This window comes from Nyctibius grandis, chromosome 3 (assembly GCF_013368605.1).
Source record: "Nyctibius grandis isolate bNycGra1 chromosome 3, bNycGra1.pri, whole genome shotgun sequence".
Lineage (NCBI taxonomy): Eukaryota > Metazoa > Chordata > Aves > Nyctibiiformes > Nyctibiidae > Nyctibius > Nyctibius grandis.
In genome coordinates, this window is record NC_090660.1 from 42,026,590 (window position 1) to 42,045,352 (window position 18,763).

Sequence of the window (18,763 nt, forward strand, 5' to 3'; positions counted from 1 at the left end):
GCATATGAGCTTTGCCTACAGGGTAGCAATGCCTAGCAGAGCATTATGTACCAAACTAATAGCAGCAACCAGTGAGGTGCCAAATATATAACCATAGTGGGAAGGTAACTGGACAAATGACAGAGGATTTGGTGGTTTGGAACTTCTTCATGGTGCGTGTCAATGGGATTTCTGTAGAGCTTGGTTATACACAACCAGCAGGAATTACTAGTGCAGTGAGACATGTCTGAGGGAGTTCATGTTGGGATTTTTGTATGAAGGAGGATACCACATATGAGACAAAGCAGTCTCTTTTTGGGGTTATAGCTTTTATAGTTCACCTTGGGTGGCAAGCAGGCAAGGAGCTGAAGAATGAATGAGTTTGTAATGAGTGTGTCACAAGCATATACCACATTTAACAAACTAAATTAGGTAACTAAGGAAGAGAATTAGGGTGACCTAATTAGGCTGAGCTGGACAAGCTAGCAGGTCTTAGCTTCTAGTATGGATTGCTTGCAGTTTCTAGACTTGCACTGAATGTATTTGCTTTTAAACATCTGGGAGGTTGATCTGGGGCTGAGTGCAAGTTTGATCTATGTACTCTGTGGGCATTTCACCTGCATGTAGCCCAGCTCTATTTCACTTTTGTTCCATGTATCCTATTTTTTCTGGAGCATAAGGAGGGAACCCCCAAGGGTTGATACATCAAGGTGAGTAATGCCCTGCTCTTGGCAAGCTTAATTAAGATTCTCTGTAGGTGCTCCAAGAGGGAAGAGTGTTGGTCATTCTGCTTGCAGAAATCCCATACTATGCTGTTGAATGTGAGTGTTGAGGATTTATTTGCCAGTCTGCGAGCCTGTCTTGATCTTGCAAAGAAATAGCTCTTTGTTAACCAGGTTGCAATTTGCAGCATGGAGACAGAATCTTGCTTGCATAACTTTAAAGCCAGAGAAAATTAGTGTTCATGTGTGAATGTGGCAGAACCACAAGTCAGACAGATCCACCATTCCATGTTTTTGAAGTGGTTCGTAATCTATATTAATTCATTTCCTGTAATATAAAACCCAATAGATCAAGGTGAGCCTTTAAGTAGGGAAAATTCAAATGTTGGGCAAATTATTAAATAAAAGGACCGAAGAAATACCTGCAAAAACCCTGCCCATAGAGCTCACGAATCTTGAATCCTTTTTAAACATATTTCCATTCCGATATCTCCCTGTACTTCGAGAGCTGCTCCTTTTCTTTCCTTTGCCTCTGAGGGTCAACTTTTGAGTCTGCTCCTTGTTGCTGCTAAGCCCATGACACCTCAGGTTTGTCTTAGTCTGTCGATTCCTTTTTGGAGTCTCTCTGCTGCTGTCTGCCTTCCTACCCCGTTCTGCTCTCAGGAAGTGCTTGCATGTGTGGAAATGGATAGTGCATCCTTGTGGCACAATAGTGTCACACACAGCGACACCATTTGTCACAGTGTGTTTGAACCAGGAGCACGTTCAGTCTCTCAGATACTGCAGAACAATTTGCTGCATATTCTTTTTTTAATTTAAAAAGTCCCTCTTTTTCAAAATATTCCCAGAAGTTATAAGTTGTTTGGACCGTGTAGTTCTCCTGTGAATGACAGAGTTTATTAGAATCATAGAATCGTTTTGGTTGGAAAGGACCTTTAAGATCATCGGTTTTGTGGCAGTTTGCACTGCATGAAATATGGTGGCCTATGGGGTCAGGAGGAGGTTTTAGAGTGCTGTAGCCATTGCAGCCATATTCCACCTACTGGAGAAATCCACTGTTGTGGTTTAAAGCTGGGCCGGCTATTAAACTGGTGGCAGAGGCTCTCTGTTAACCCTCCTCCCCCCCAGAAGGGGAAGGAAAAGAGAAAAGGGAGAGAGATTTACAGGTTGGAAAGTTAAAACAGTTTTAATAAACTATAATAATGAAAAAGAGTATAAGAATAATAATGGAAATAATTAAATATGTACAAAACCAAGATCGAGCTCCCCCAATGTCGGCCGCGTCACCACTGGCACTGCAGGGCAGGCTCTGGGAAGGCCCAAGCTGGGCCCAGCGATGGACGGGAACTGGGTTCAGGGATGCACGGATCGGGATCGGGGGCAGCAGGAAAACAGACAGAGTCCTCTTCAGACACCAGCCATGGCAGAAGGGGGCAAGAAGGGAGAAGAAGAAGGGCCAAGACCCTCGTGATCCGCCTGCTTTATACTGAGAATGACGTGTATGGGATGGAATACCTTCGCTGGTCAATTTTTGGTCACCTGCCCTGTCCGCTCCTCCCTGCAGGTGCGACCCCCCTTCGGCTCTTCACTCGTAAGCAGTGAGGAATTTAGCAGTGACCTTGGTTTCTCTAAGAATAAGTACAGCAGGAGCCTTTCTGCATAACATTCCTACTGGTGCCTCAGTGATAACTACAAACCTCGAGCGTTATCAGTCCTGGAAGCAGACACTGTCTGCAAAACATGCAGTTAGTTTCAGAAAGTGCAGTTACTTAGAGGAGACTTAGCTGAAAGTAAAAAGCACTGAAAGGAAAATTGGTCTGGTTTAGGCCAAATTAGGACATCCACTGTCAGGCATAACTAAGGCAAGCCTAAGTCACCATTCAAAATTTTTTTTCAGCCTGGGGGAGGAAAAAGATACTCTGGACTTTGGGAAAAGGGAGCAAGGATCCTAACTGATATCTGGATTTGGGGGGTTTCTAGTACCTGCCAACTGTGGAGCACTGTGCCTACTCACACACAGAATGTCAAGCCATATGGGTAGTGGTTAAAATAAAATTGTATTCTCTCCGTACTGTCCCTTTTGCTAGGTATTAAGGGAAAAAATTATGATGTTTACCTGTGCTGATACGCGCCAGAGAGTGGTGGTCAATGGGACAGAGTCCAGTTGGAGGTCTGTGTCTAGCGGAGTCCCGCAAGGGTCGGTTCTGGGACCAGTTCTATTCAATATATTCATTAATGACTTGGATGAGGGATTAGAGTGCGCTGTCAGCAAGTTCGCTGATGACACAAAACTGGGAGGAGTGGCTGAGATGCCGGAAGGCTGCGCAGCCATTCAGAGGGACCTGGACAGGCTGGAGAGTTGGGCGGGGAGAAATTTAATGAAATATAAGAAGGGCAAGTGTAGAGTCCTGCATCTGGGCAAGAACAACCCCATGTACCAGTACAAGTTGGGGGCAGAGCTGTTGGAGAGCAGCGTAGGGGAAAGGGACCTGGGGGTCCTAGTGGACAACAGGATGACCATGAGCCAGCAGTGTGCCCTTGTGGCCAAGAAGGCCAATGGCATCCTGGGGTGTATTAGAAGGGGTGTGGTCAGCAGGTCGAGAGAGGTTCTCCTCCCCCTCTACTCTGCCCTGGTGAGGCCGCATCTGGAGTATTGTGTCCAGTTCTGGGCCCCTCAGTTCAAGAAGGACAGGGAACTGCTAGAGAGAGTCCAGCGCAGAGCCACGAAGATGATTAAGGGAGTGGAACATCTCCCTTATGAGGAGAGGCTGAGGGAGCTGGGTCTCTTTAGCTTAGAGAAGAGGAGACTGAGGGGTGACCTCATTAATGTTTATAAATATGTAAAAGGCAAGTGTCATGAGGATGGAGCCAGGCTCTTCTCAGTGACATCCCTTGACAGGACAAGGGGCAATGGGTGCAAGCTGGAACACAGGAGGTTCCACTTAAATATGAGGAAAAACTTCTTTACGGTGAGGGTGACCGAACACTGGAACAGGCTGCCCAGAGAGGTTGTGGAGTCTCCTTCTCTGGAGACATTCAAAACCCACCTGGATGCGTTCCTGTGTGGTATGGTCTAGGCAATCCTGCTCCGGCAGGGGGATTGGACTAGATGATCTTTCGAGGTCCCTTCCAATCCCTAACATTCTGTGATTCTGTGATTCTGTGAAGAAGCAGAAGCGAGCAAGGCATTGGTCTCCCTGTTAATACTGAATGTACCAAAATATCTGATAAGTGTTTGAGTAGGGGGATGTCAGAGAAAACAATACAGTACTAAGATTTGGGTTTGCTTTTTACACATTTATGCTATAAAACTGTGAATGCGAATGTCCACATGCAGCTTTAAGGATATTTGTAAAAATTTCTAATTCACGATGACATTGTGTGTGTGAACATTTATCCATTTTAATCAATGCTGTTAATTAGAAAACATCTGCAAAACTGTCTTGTGTAATATTATTGGATTGATGCAGAAGTGAACAAGTTAAATAAAATGGCCTGTATGTTGTGAGTGAGGAAAGTATAGTGTGTATGTTATAAAATCCCTTCTGGCCCAGGAATATTTGAATCAACACCAGTTTGATTGTAGTTAGATGATGGGTTCAGCTGCAGGATAATCCAGGACAACTCATTAACTTATACTGTGGGATCTGACTAATTGCTCATATTGCACAATAGGAACTCTCAAAGGCCCAAATGTTATCTTTCCGCTAGTGATTCAGAATGAGTTGTTAATGTTTTGAATTCATGTTCACCAACTTACAGAAGTCCTGGCCAGTGTTACCTGAATTACGGATTTCATCGCTGCACAGCCCTAGAACAACTTCTGCATTTGATTAGTGGTACAGCCAGAAAAAAAGGATACAGTGGACCCTATCTAAAATTACTTAGGTGTGGGGTTCTCCACAGGCTACTACAGGATGGATATCTGCTCCACTGTGGACCTCCATGAGCTGCAGGGAGACAACCTGTGTCACCATGGTCTTCACCACGGGCTGCAGGGGAATCTCTGCTCTGGAACCTGGAGCACTTCCTCTCCCTTCTTCTTCACTGACCTTGATGTCTGCAGAGCTGTTTCTCTCACATTTTTCTCATTCGTCTTTCACAGCTGCTGTGCAGCATTTTTTACCCTGTCTTAAATGTGTTATCACAATGGTGCCACCAGTGTCACTGATGGGCTGCCGCCGTTGTGGGGGCAGCATGGTCATGGGGGCAGGTCATGGGGGCAGCTCCTGGTGTCTTCTCACAGAAGCTACCCCTGCAGCCCTCCTGCTACCAAAACCTTGGCATGTAAACCCAATACAGAATCATGAAAGGGAGTGATCTTCATATTGCAAATATGCAAAATGTTTCTTGATGATCTTCTGAATTTCTTTGTGTAACCATTACAGATCAAGGAAAGGCTTCAACTTCCCTTGAGGAAAGGCTTCAGCTTTCAAGCTGAATGCAAGTTTTCTGTGAAAAGAGGAAATAAATTTGATCTCTGCTATTACTGCGTATTTAATCATGGTGGAAACTTAGGTAGAGTCAGTTTTGATTACACAGGATTTATCTATTTGCTACACTCCAACTCCGTTTCATATTGGAATTCTTAAATTGGAATCATCCAATGTAAATGTTATATACTCAAAGACATAGTAACGAGACAGAAAATTTAAGTTGTAAAAATGAAAAAATAAAAAATAAAAAACATAAATGGGAAAAAATGGAGAAAGTATATGTACTCCACTTATAAGGAGAGACAGGAAATTTTTGTTTGTCTTGCTGGATGGACTCTGTTCCCAAATAGTAAACCAAGAAAAAGAAAATTACATTGAACAAGAAGCTGAGCCTTCACAAGGTGTTTAGATGGCCTCTTTGGAAATGAGGTGACAGAAGAGTGAGTGGTCACCCTTGCTGTGGAGTCAGTGACTTAAGAGGTGGCACCTGAGGCAGAATATAAGTTGTTAAATAGAATGCTAAGCACCAGTACCTTAGTGGTAGTGCTCTGTGAACTATTCCCTGTACAGCAGGCAGGATCAGATAAAGAAGTTGCTAGGTAAAGTCTCAAAGTGTGTCAAGGTCGGGGGTTAATTTACTGGGAAATATTTCACTGAATAGATCAAGTCCTTTTCTGATGTGTTTTGTTCTGGGGCTTGGATGGGTGGACGCTTCGATGGGTTAAAAACTGGCTGGATGGCCGAGCCCAGAGAGTGGTGGTGAATGGGGCAAAGTCCAACTGGCGGCCGGTCACTAGCGGTGTTCCCCAGGGCTCAGTTCTGGGGCTGGTGCTGTTCAATATCTTTATAGATGATCTAGATGTAGGGTTTGAGTGCACCCTCAGCAAATTTGCAGATGACACCAAGCTGGGTGGGAGTGTCGATCTGCTGGAGGGTAGGAAGGCCCTACAGAGGGATCTGGACAGGTTAGATAGATGGGCCGAGACCAACGGCATGAGGTTCAACAAGAACAAGTGCCGGGTCTTACACTTCGGCCACAACAACCCCATGCAGCTCTACAGGCTGGGGGAAGAGTGGTTAGAAAGCGGCCCGGTGGAAAGAGACCTGGGGATGCTGATCGACAGCCGGCTAAACATGAGCCAGCAGTGTGCCCAGGTGGCCAAGAAGGCCAATGGCATCCTGGCCTCTTTTAGGAATAGTGTAGCCAGCCGGTCTAGGGAAGTGATCGTCCCTCTGTACTCGGCACTGATGAGGCCGCATCTTGAGTACTGTGTCCAGTTCTGGGCCCCGCACTTCAAGAAAGATGTTGAGGTGTTGGAGTGAGTCCAGAGGAGGGCGACCAAGCTGGTGAAGGGTCTGGAGGGTCTGACCTACGAGGAATGGCTGAGGGAGCTGGGGTTGTTTAGCCTGGAGAAGAGGAGGCTCAGAGGTGACCTTATTGCAGTCTACACCTACCTGAAGGGAGGTTGTAGTGAAGTGGGAGTTGGCCTCTTCTCCCGGGCAACTAGCGATAGGACAAGAGGACACAGCCTCAAGCTTTGCCAGGGGAGGTTCAGGTTGGACATTAGGAAGAATTTCTTCTCAGAAAGGGTTATTAGACATTGGCATGGGCTGCCCAGGGAGGTGGTGGAGTCACCATCTCTGGATGTGTTTAAGAAAAGACTGGACATGGCACTTAGTGCCATGGTCTGGTTGACATGGTGGTGTCAGGGCAACGGTTGGACTCGATGATCCCAGAGGTCTCTTCCAACCTGGTTGATTCTGTGATTCTGTGATTCTGTTTACTCCTTCTAAATCAAATTTCTAGTAGTTAAAAGATGATAGAGAAATCATACACAGAAGAGCCCACAGTTTGAGATGAATTAACTTCTGTTTTAAGATGCAGAAGTTTGTTGTAGTTGTTGGAGGGGGTTGCTTTTGTTTTTTGTTTTTCAAGACAGAGCACAGGAATGGCTACAGTGGTTCACACTGCAACTTGGTGCAAGTACTCATCATTGTCCAGGAACAGATGATCTGTAGGCCAGGGCAGGACAGGGTAAGCATTTAATCCTGCTTCCCCACAACACCGTCCTAGCCACTGATGATCTGTGATTCAGGAGGTTCCTGAGAAAATCACTGTCTCTCTATTAAGAAGTTTGGAATTGTTTTTTGATCTGTGAACTAATCCAATTTCTTTTCACATATTTGTGAACTTTTAACATTCCTAACATTCCCTTGCAAGATGTTTCACGCCTTCTTCACATGGTGTGAAGAAGTTTAGAACAAACGAAAGGGGAAGTGCTTTTTCTTTCGATGAACAATTACATTGTCACCGGATGTTGTGGTGGTTCGAAGAGCAGTTGTACAAACTCGTGGAAGGAAAAATCCTGCTACAGCGATTAAATGCAAAAATAGGATTCCTGGTTCTGAAAGTATCTAAATTGCAGATACCTGAAAACAGAGGATACCTCAGGAGAAGCATGCCCTGCCCATAAAACCAGGCACAGGATGTTAACCTGACTGACCTTTGTTGTAGCTCAGAGCAGTTGTCCATATGTTCTTCGCTGAATTGTCTGTATTGCTTGATGAGTTTAAAGAAATGAATAAAAATCAAAGGAAAATAATTTCTGGTGTTCTCTTAGCTCCTTTCATGCTGATAGTCTAATGTGGAGTTAGTTCCTGAGGATTTTGCAGAGGATAGGAATAAGGCTTTGTACCTCTGTTCTCTCTCTTCAAGGAAGAGATGAGATATTTATGATCGTTTTTTTATCTTGCCAATGCTATTCAATGCAGAATGCTGCTGAAAGCTCTCATATTACTTGAAAAAGTTTGATGTTTCATTATGCAGATGACAGCTGTTGGTTATTCCCTCTTATCATAACGGATCTCTAATCTCAATAGTCGGTAGCTCAATATATGCCAAAATTGTTCCTCAGATTTACTTTTACTCAGACAAGTAGAGTCGTGCCAGAGTATAGCTAGCTGAGAAAAAGGCTGGAAAATCTAAAGCTAGATGCCTAAATACAATCATGCATCTGACGCGTGCATCAGTTCACAGTAGTTCTCATTGCTATGTGAATCTAACGAGACCAATTGAATTACAAGTATCTGCTCTTCTGCTAGTCCTGTAATTATTCAAACCTGTCAATGTTATAGGAGTCAGCAAAGCTTTATGCCTCAGACCCATATGAATTTCTGTTCTCTGTGTTAAGGTTTTTCACTGTGTCACACTTATGGCCCTGAGGGTTTGAGTACACACCCCGATATCTCTCTCACTATCTGCCAGAGAGCCTTCCTGGCAGCCAGCAACCCTCATGAGTCAGTTCTGCTGCTTCTTCTGATTTCTGTGGTGTGTGTCCTTCACATGGGACATCCTTTCTTTCAGCTTCAGAGGGCCTTTGGAGAAGGTCTCACTCATTTATTTGACTGTTACACTGTTCTCTCCAGAAAGGTTTCTTGTCCTTGTGCATCCCTTATGCTTCAGGCAGTACTTTCTCCCTCTTCCTTCACGTTCCTTTCTCAGTGGAGGATGATAGTTTTTATTTGCCAGCCTCTCCTTTGAAGAGGGTTCAGGAAGGTTAACACTTCAATCACCAAACTCATTCGACTTGTCTCCTATGCAGCAGTTCATCTGGTTATGTTTCTTAATTAAAATAAGTGGTTCTGTGTCCTTGGAAATGGAAACTATGCCTTTGTCAGGTGCCAGCTGTGATAGTAATCAGTCTTTGTCAGTGAGAGGTAGGACTTTTCACAGACCTTTGCTTGGTGATTTGATGGTATTTCTTCTTGTGAATTGTCTATATAATCTGTATGAAGTCAGTGTGTTAAGAGATACATTTAATGTAATTATTTCATTAATATGTATGCTTACTATTTATATGTGGTTTATTACTGGCTTTTGGCTGAGACTAAGCACAACAGTTAATGTGTTTGAGGTGAGTAGTTCAGCCCCTTCCTCTGAAGAAAGTTGTAGCATGTACCAAATTGCATGTATTTGAAATTACAGTTATGGTAAAACTGCATTTCCCCAATGAAAGGTATTGCAGCCATCCTCAACATTTCAATGTGCAGTCAAGATCAGCAGCACAGCATGGCTATCTGTTTTCATATATGAGCTGAAAGTGAGCTGGCTGCAGTTTAGCTCAGCAAAATAGAGATGTTGATGATAATTTAGGTGAAAGAGCAAAACTATTTAGCAAAAGCAGTGTTGGCTCCTTGGGGTGATATTTTTCATCATTTAAGTTTGTGACTTTTTATGAGGGATTCTTTCCTCTTCATTGCTGTTAGTCATGCTCCAATTAATAAGCCAGTCAACTTCTTGTTAACCACATGCGGCCAGGACTTTCTAGCTTCTGCTTTTGAATGTGGATTTTGGTTCTTATGCAGTCTTTTGTTTTACTGTAATTAGATTGCTGCATAGTGTTGCTCCTGGACCTAGTTGTAGTTGGTGACATCAATTCAAGAACTCATCTGGTGGGAATTTCAGTGATGTCTGTGCTTGTTGTCTTTCAACAAAGTTGCCCACTTTTAGGGTTATGTATGTAAGGTTTGCCAATAGAAGATCATGAGCAGCAATAGTGGCCTTCTGGGATCTCTGAAAAAGTCATGTTGTTAAAAGGTCTTCGGGAACTCGCTAAGGATGTGTTCCTCAGACTAGAGGCAGGAAGAAACCTTTTCTAACTGCTTGTCTGTCTGGCTTGGTAGGGTTATTATTTTTATCTGAATGTTTATTTTTTAATGCTTGTGACAGACTGTTCTGTTGCTTGCTGGGAAGAATGTTATACACAGTGTATGTTGTGAAATGTACGTTAAACAAATACAAAAGTCTGCTTTCTCCTATCTTTCTCATTTTTTCTTTCGTTTCTGTCTAGTCATGGCCAACCACAGTATTAGTTCTTTATCTCTGAGACATACTTTGGACTATTTTGGCAGTTTTGCTCAAGGAGCAGACTCGAGTCCTGTAATTTGTGGTGGCCTAGAAGAGAGAGAGAGCTGAGACTAGTCACAAACAAAGTATGAAGATGAAAACATAGCAGGCTTTCAACTGAATCACATTGAAGAGAAGACTGCAAGTTATTGTACATACTTTGGATTGATCAGTAATATATCTCGGTACTGTGAATCTTTCACTTTGGGAGAGACAAGTAAAGCTTTCAGCATATCTTCCCAAGAGATCACTGTGTGATTGAAAAAGTGTTGTTTTCGTGCAAGTATTTTTATAAACATGAAAAGATCAAATAAATAAGAAAGAAAAAGCCTTATCGTAATAGCAATTCTGGACCTCCCACCTAATAGACCTGCCAGGATCCTTAACTGCATAAGGTTACTTAACTGTAGTGAGAAACAATTTGTAGGCAAATGATAGTTAAAATATGCATCAGGTTTTTTTTGATGTAAGGGCAAATTTTAGTGTGAATTTTACTTCAGATAACAGACCGTAGGTCAATATTGTTTAGAATACAGAATTTTATTTCTCCAGAATTTTTTCTGTACATAGCATTTCATGGACTACAGCTTCTGACTGTTATTTTACTAACAATCTCATCCTTATTTCATATATGACTTGTATTCTTCTTAAACTGTTATTCAATGATAAATTGAAAACATGTGACATAATGCAAAAAAAAAACCAATTATATTATCTGGTTTTAAGTTGGTATGAAAACGAATTCAACAATCTGTTGCTGCAGCTTGAAATGGTGAAGTGGATGAGGGAAAAAACTTGGCTAAATGTCAGTTAAGTTCGGATGCTGAAAGCTCTACTGTCCTTGGCTGCTTATAAAAGTAAAGAAGTAGCTGAGCCTTCTAGTTGTGCTTGGAATAAACTGATCTTTAATGAGGGAGTGGAGGAGTAAGACTGGGGGACACTGCTTGTTCCAGTAATCACAATCTTAATTCCTCCAAAATGTGAGCTTGCCACCAATCCATCACACTGACAAGGGAGCCTCTGCCATAATGAATGTTTTTGTTTTTTTTTTTTCTGTAATAAGAAGGAAAATATTGTGCTATATTATGCAATTTTAAAAAGTCTATACAGTAAAAATCTGTATCCATTTGAATAAGTGGGAGCAATAATTCTATTCTTGCAGATAGAATGCAAATAGAATAATTTTTCTTTTAGCATATTAATTCGGTAAGAAGATTAATATAAGCTTGCAAACTTCTTAGTCAAAATCTTCATTCTCTCAACAGAACACAATACAATTGCTGCTTAGATGCTGATAGTGAATGAACTGTTTTATTGGATTGTCATAATGAAATATTGGAGACTGGTGTATGATGGTTCTTATAAAGACTGTATTTGAGGAAGACTTTGTAGAGGAGGCAGAAGAGGGCAGAAAAAATTGTTTCAAAAAGAGAGATAAAGAAATGGCTGCTACTGGAGCAGTGGCAGCTACCTTTATAGCCTGTTGGCATTCCTGACTTCCAGTACAGTTTGGAATCATACTCTTAACTTCAGGTGTACGTTTTATTAATAGCCTGCTGCAAGCTCAGGAATTAAGCCATGACTACCTAAGTTATTATGAATGATTGATACTGCTCCATTCAAGGATTAATATTCATATCTTTTGCAATACTGACTAGCATCACCCTTTGTTTCTTAGTTTTCAGTCCTGGTCTCAGTTTATGGTAAAATTATTTGCAGCTGAAATAATGATCAAACTAATTATCAGAGAAGCCCAGAATAAGTCAGGCTGGTAGGCACCTCAGAAGGTCATTTAGTTCAGTCTTCTGCTCAAAGCAGGGTGAGCTCTGAGAGCAGACCAATTAATTCTTAGCACTTTATAAGAGTATTCTTTTGATATTTTTTTAAGACTTTGTGTTGTCCTTCTAAAGAACAGGCTCTCTGCTATGTATTTTTGCACAGAATACTGAGGTTGAACCTTAAGGAGAGGTCACTTAGGAGTCTTCATTAGAGACAGAACTTTCTTTACAGAGACCATGAGTAGCATCAAACAACTTTCCTCCAGCTATAGAAGTCCTGCTGACATCTGGCATTACATTCTAAATTTTGCTTTGGGAAATTGTAACTCTGCATGTAGAAAAGGTTTCAGTCAACCATTTTTTGTTGGGGCTTTTTTTATTCTTTGTAAAATGGTGGTATCAAAATTCAGATGTTGCAGCTTTGACTTGGAAGGAAGACGTAAGGGGTTTTGAATGGTGTAAGGAGGGATTTTCCTGTTCTTTTGCTACAGCACATTAGGGGTCCAGAACAGAGCGCTCCATTTTTTTCATGTTTGGATCTTAAGATGTTATATATTGTACAATTTTTACATCAGTGCATCCCCTGAATTTTTTTTCTGTCCAGTAGTTTATTTCTTACTTAGTTATGTTATTTGTGATGTTGAATATTGCCTCTTCTTGTTTTTCCAGTGTGACAATGCAAAAGGACTGAAAGCCTTCTATGATGCAATAAAATATGGACCTAATCACCTGATGGTTTTTGGTGGCGTGTGTGCAACAGTTACTTCTATCATTGCTGAATCTCTAAAGGGATGGAATTTGGTTCAGGTAAGGCATGGAATGGAATATATTCAAATGCTGACTGTCTTGTATCTCTGTCTCTTTTTTTTTTAATTTAGAAATTTCCTATTTGACACTTTTCAAGCTTAACATTTTGTGTCGTTAGTATATCTCAGTTTTGAAGGTCAGTGAAGTTATGTGTAAAGAAGAACAGCTACTTCTATATAGTTCTAGATTTTAAGGCTTGGCATTGTGCTCAAAACGCTTTTGAGCACAGGGCAGCAGTCCTGTGTCTCAGTAGGTTAATTAAGTAAAATTAATTTAATGTATCTCAAAAAGCAACCTAAATGAAATGAAGTTCAGTCGTGGTAGGTGAACAAATCTATGACTTATCCAAAGTTAGAGGAAAGAACTCGTCAGGCCTTAAATTATGGTACACTAGGGTCTTTACATGGTCTCTACTCTGTCATAATGCAATAATTGCTGTCGACTTTAAAAGTGTTGGAAGTGCATAAATTGTAAGTAGTAACTGAGTATGTGTCTCACTATTTGATTGACAAAGGACATTTATTCCTAGCTGTTCTTCCTTCTGACTTTCTCAAAGGTCAGGTTTGTGGAAAGGTTGCCTCTGCTGAGGAATCTGAATTTATTAATACTAATCTTTAAAATGCAGATGATAGCAGCATGACTTTCTTCATTTCTTCAATCATCTGTCCAGTGATGATCTTTGGATTGATGAAAGCTAGCCAGCCAGTTTTGCTTTTCAGATGTGGAAGTGCCCTGGCTTCCTACTCAATATTCATATTGCCCCAAGATAAGTTTATATCATTGTTATTAAGAAACCCAAAACATTCTATAGCAAAATAATAAAATAATAATAGGTAACAATTACCTGAGGTTTCAGTTACAGACTCCTCTTTTCCACCTGGAATACTCATGGATATTAGTGCAGAATGAACAAATGAGGCATAATTAAGTTTGTGAAGAAGATGATGATCAGAGTACAAATGGGAAAATCTTAGGAGGATAATTAAAGTAGCTTGTTAACCGTGTTTGCAATGCTTGTCATATCAGATCTTTTTTTCTTATGCTTCAGGATTTTTTTCTGATGACAAAAACATCAGTTCTACTATGGAAGGAAAATGGTAATGTATCTCTGGGGAGAACAGAGAAAGCAACAGAAAGCTTGAAACTATCGTTTAACACTCTCTTAAAAACAGCCTAGTCCATGACCTATAATGACTGGAGCTCTGTTTTTTTTTTTGGAATTTGTCACATGGAACTTCCAGATGATGTAGGATGTTTTAAGGAGTTGGATTTCCTTGTGCTAAATCCTTTTCATTTGCAGTCAGGTTCTGCCTGCTGAAGTCTGAAAATCAATTTGTTAATGCAGTTGCTCAGTCAATAAGGAAGGGCAATTAGAAAGCTTCTATTTGCCTTTAAGTGCCTGAATTTGTCAATATATGTGTAAACTTATATAATGATAAGAAGCATTGCTACCAGACAGCATGTGTTTCTTTGTATTTAACCACTGCAGCTGTGACTAAGTCTTAAACATTATTAATGATATCAGTACATCAAGGGATTCTCTGCTGCTTGGGCTTAGTATCCTGCAGGCACTAGATAAATCCTCACATGGCATAACTCCGCTATGTGTCAGGTTTTTCTATATTGATTGACTGGATGATGAAGAACACATGACAGCATGGCCGGGAAGTGTGGTGAGGCTTAGTGGATGGTATAGGAGGAACAAAAACAGTCTAAATACCATTTGTGAAAGTGTTAAGTCATACGGTGGCAGCAATATGTGTATCTGTAAATCAGCAGACATAGCATGAATAAGATAGTGGCGAAACAGAGTACAAATCCTTACACTTCTCTGGATCCGTTGTCATAAACATCTTTGATTAAAAGCATAACTTGAATAGAAGGAATAGTAAGAAATCTGTAGTCCTCGGAAGTGGAGCAATAATATTCAGACTGATAAAATACAAGACTGTCCTCCTTCAAAACTTGAAGCTTCACCTCAGGGAATTACAGCAAGCTCGCGTAAATAGTTATATGAGTTTGTGATCATGACGAAGTCATTTTATGTTGCCATCAAGGGAGAAAACAGCATGTAGGCAAAAACTAAGCTGGCATTCTATTATAGAATAGAGGATATGCATTTGAATGTCTGACTCCTTCGTTTTTTCCCTGTGCAGGCAGTCATGAAAACAGAGCTCTTAACCCTAGCAGGAATATTTGATTTGATTTACACAGGTGTCATGGGATTGAGCAAAGTGATGACTGTCTTCCATGCAAGAGAAATGCAGGATGATACTGATAGTACTGGGAGGAATAGGGAAGAAAAGAAAGATTAACAGAAAAGTGAAACAAGTGAAATATTATTTTCATTAGCAAATACAGTATGAGGTTGACTGCCTGCAAAACTTTTCTGAAAGCCTTTTAGCCCTGAATTCCACGTTTCTGTGTGACTGTCTTCCTCTGTTTGGGGGAATTTTTCTTTTCTGCCTCTTCCTCATTCTCTTCAGTAAAAAGTCTCCAAAAACATGCAACAAAGTAAAAGGCAAAATGTGCTGGAAATTATCACATTGCATTTGCTACTCAGACAATGTTATAGTAGTAATTAGAGGGGAGGGGAAAAAGAAAAAAGGAAACAAATTTTTGCAAGACAGCTTCAGTCTCTACTCTCCTTACAGTACGCTGTTGATAATGACACTCTATTTTTTGACTTCTACTTCACTGGTTAATTCAGTTCACTGATGGCCCGCAACAATGTGAAATAGGGATGACTATCAGAGCTTGAAAAGAGTGTCACTCTGAAGGTGACTTGCCTTATTTCTGTACCATATCTAAACAGAGGGTACTTTTCCTCCCTTATCCTGACTTATGATCAGTAACAGAATGGGAGATTCTGTTCTCAGCTGCCTGCCTTCAACTGCTGACTGATTTAATTATCTCTTACTGTAACAACATTAATGAATGATTTTTTTAATGGAACATTTTGTATCTGTGGAAAGAGCAAGTTGTTTTAGTCTGCAAACACTTATGTCATCCTTAAGGGCTTTCACGGAGGTATGCTAGGTGACACAACCTGCAAACTGTTTTCTGACCGTGCATCCTTAGTAGGACAGAAGGAGACACCCATTCCTTAGCTTCTCAAATGAAAAGGTTCCCTGGGAGTAGTCTCTGTGTGCCAGTAGTCCTTACTTTGTTGAGCAACAGTCTCAGCATGGGCTGGAGGCTGCACGTGTGGCTGTGATGTCCAGTCTGTGGTGTGGAATCCATTTGAACCTTTGGTATTTTAGTTAAAAAGTGCTAATAATATTCTGTGCATCTGACAGTGGGTCGTAAAGTCATGAAGGTATCATACTGGGCAGTTGCTTTGCTGTAGGGGGAATATTTCAATGTCAGATTCTTCTGTATTCATCTTATCCTCATTCCCTTTCCATGTGTATTCAAGGCCATTGAACGGAGGAGAAGAATCATTAACAGTATCAACAGTATATTGTAAAAGGCCAGTTATATATTTTTATTTTGTACACTGAAGCATTCCTGCTAGCATCCAGGTAGTGTGAAACAGAGGAGATAATTTGCAATTCAGTCTCTCTTCTATTTCAGGATATCCATCAACCATTTACCTCTCCGTGTGAATTTCTTACAGTGGCAAAAGCATCTAATTTGTATAGATTGCTGTTCCGCCTATTTTCCATTGTTATCTCTCACTTTTCCTGATTGCAATATTGACATAAATATGTAACCAAGATGAGGATTTGACTAAACTGGTCATCTCTCTTAATTTGGAAAGCTCTTTCTCAGTTTTGGGGATTCCTCTTTTTCTTCCATTGTGCCGTTTTCATTCTCTTACAGCCTGCTTCTTTTACAATTTCCTTTAACTCTGGAAATAAGCCTCTGCCAGAAACAAAGTATAAATGTTACTGCTTCCTTAGAATATACTCTGTTTCTGTATCTTTAATCTAATCTAGTCTTAACTGCTGGCTTCTAGACAGGTAACTGCTACAAGTGATGCAGTGATTAGATCATAACAACATTCAAAACAGAGAAGTGTTGTTTCGGATTCAGCATCTCATGTTGGAAAGTTTTCTAAGAAAACTATAGGTACCCTAATCATGATGTATTATGCATTTTGTGGGATGGGCTTCCAGCAAATATGTCTCCCATATTAATATAGGGGAAGTTCACATGGTAAAAAGGGAAAACTCCTTTAGTTCTCTAGATCAATGTAGTTGAGTATTAAAGAGCCTACCCTGAGATTTGTTTTATCCCAGAGATCCATAGGCGTTCAAGATCCCATTTCTGAATTACCAGAAAGACTGCTGGTGTTGAAGAAAATCAATGATGTTTCTAGCCCTTTGTTTCCTTCTGAAACAAGGCTGATGTGATTGCATTGTCAGTTCCTCCTAACAATTTCTGACCACTGGCCAATTGCAACTAAAATTTGACAAAGGATTTCCCAAAGATTATTAGCTTCTATACATTTCTGTGAAAATGAGCTGCTGAGGAGAGGGATCCATGTGAATGGAAGAGAGGCTGCTACGTGAGCACAGAGATGACTTTGAGCCAGTCACAACACGCATTGCTCCCTGTCCAGCTGCTGTTTATGGGAAGGAGACTGACTGCATTGAGAAGAGAGTTAAAAAAGCAGCAGAAAGAAAGTTGAGAAAATGCAGAGGAGGGGGGAGGCCCAGAAGGATATGAAACAGGAGCTGGGGTGTGTGTTTGTGTGTGGGTAGAAGCAGCGTAGGACACATGTATCTGTAGGAAACCAGGCTTTATTAGCTGGCTCTGTTACTTATCAAAATACTTGTTAATACAGAATTTCACAACTATATGCAGGTTATGACCGGTGTTTTTTAACACTCAAGTAATGCAAGTCATCACAAAGGTTTCTATACTGGCCACTGAATCAAATTTCTTCTTGTTAATATCTGAATTTTGTAAATCCTCATGGTTGTTACCCGGAGCTCTGGCATGGGCCCATAAACATTTGAAAAAAAGGCCTTTTTTTGTTTGTTTAACATTCCTTTTCACTTTTGTTGCAACACAGTGAGTTTGTGCTACTTTTGCCTTCCCTGCAAGATTTCCATGTCTTATTAGTTTGAGCAATGAAAAGGGCATTTAAACTAGTCTTTGGCTAAGAAGATTAGCTACTTCTATCTATGAGATGCAGGCAGTCCCACTTGAACAGGCCTTTTCCCCCACTGGAATATGACCCAATGCACCACACCACAAAACTAAAGTCTTTCAGCTTCTTGGCCCACAATTCACCATGATAATTTTTTTTTTTTTCTTTTCTTTGCATTCCTATTTTATCTCCTGGGATTGGAGGGATTTTGTAGACTTTCTGTGCTTCTGTTGTACTTTTAATGGGCAAAGTGAGTGAGGGGAAACACCTTGTGAGGTCTTATTGCACAAGGAGCAAACCTGATGACATCCTGGTCTTGCTTTTGGGAGTTAGCTGAGCACATAAGGAAGTTTTGCTCACTTCGCTGCAGGAATGCCCAGGAGCTCCTGAACAGGAAGAAAACACAGCAGGGCTGACCTTCAGGAAGAATTTCCTGTGAAGTTTCTCCTCATTTGAGAGAAGCTCTGGTGAATTTGGAGGGAGACAGACCTTTTAGTTCTGCAAATCCTCCCCTTGGTACAAGCTGCCAGCAGGAGCTTTGGTGTTATTGACGTGGCCCTCCTGAAGCTCTGTGGCTGCTGCTGGGAAAGAAAATGCATGGAGAGTTGAAACAGATCAGTGGTGCCATACCTCCTAATTAGGCTGTGTCTCTCTGTGTGTGGACGGATGCGTACATGCACAATGTAGAGCAGGCTTAGACTTGGAAAGTTAGTTGTATATTCGCCCTTAATCCTAGAGAAAAGAATGTTGCAGTGTACCAGGGGAGACTAGTCTAGAGCAGAAGAATTAATTTAGTGGCAAAAGTTCTTTCATAGTGATAAAAACACTGACCCTGATTCCTAGTGCATTTTTTCAGTTGTACCCCACAGGAAAAGTTAGCATTACATTGCTGTTAATAGCAGAAATTTGATCCACAAAGTTTAAAATGAAAATTTCAGAAAATTTCCAGAGTGAGATATGGTAAGAAATGTACATCCCGTATTCCAAATGCACTGCAAGATTTAGTAGGACCTTCCTTTCCCTTCTTCCTGTCT

General features: G+C 41.0%; 1 protein-coding gene across 1 annotated transcript in view; it reads left to right on the plus strand.

Annotated features, from left to right (window-relative positions):
- GABBR2 (gamma-aminobutyric acid type B receptor subunit 2) overlaps positions 1–18,763 on the plus strand; it is a 523,105-nt gene that overhangs the window by 95,899 nt on the left and 408,443 nt on the right. The window contains exon 2 of the mRNA XM_068396715.1: positions 12,491–12,628. Within this exon, the coding sequence (XP_068252816.1) occupies positions 12,491–12,628 (138 nt within the window). The remainder of the gene's footprint in view (positions 1–12,490; positions 12,629–18,763) is intronic.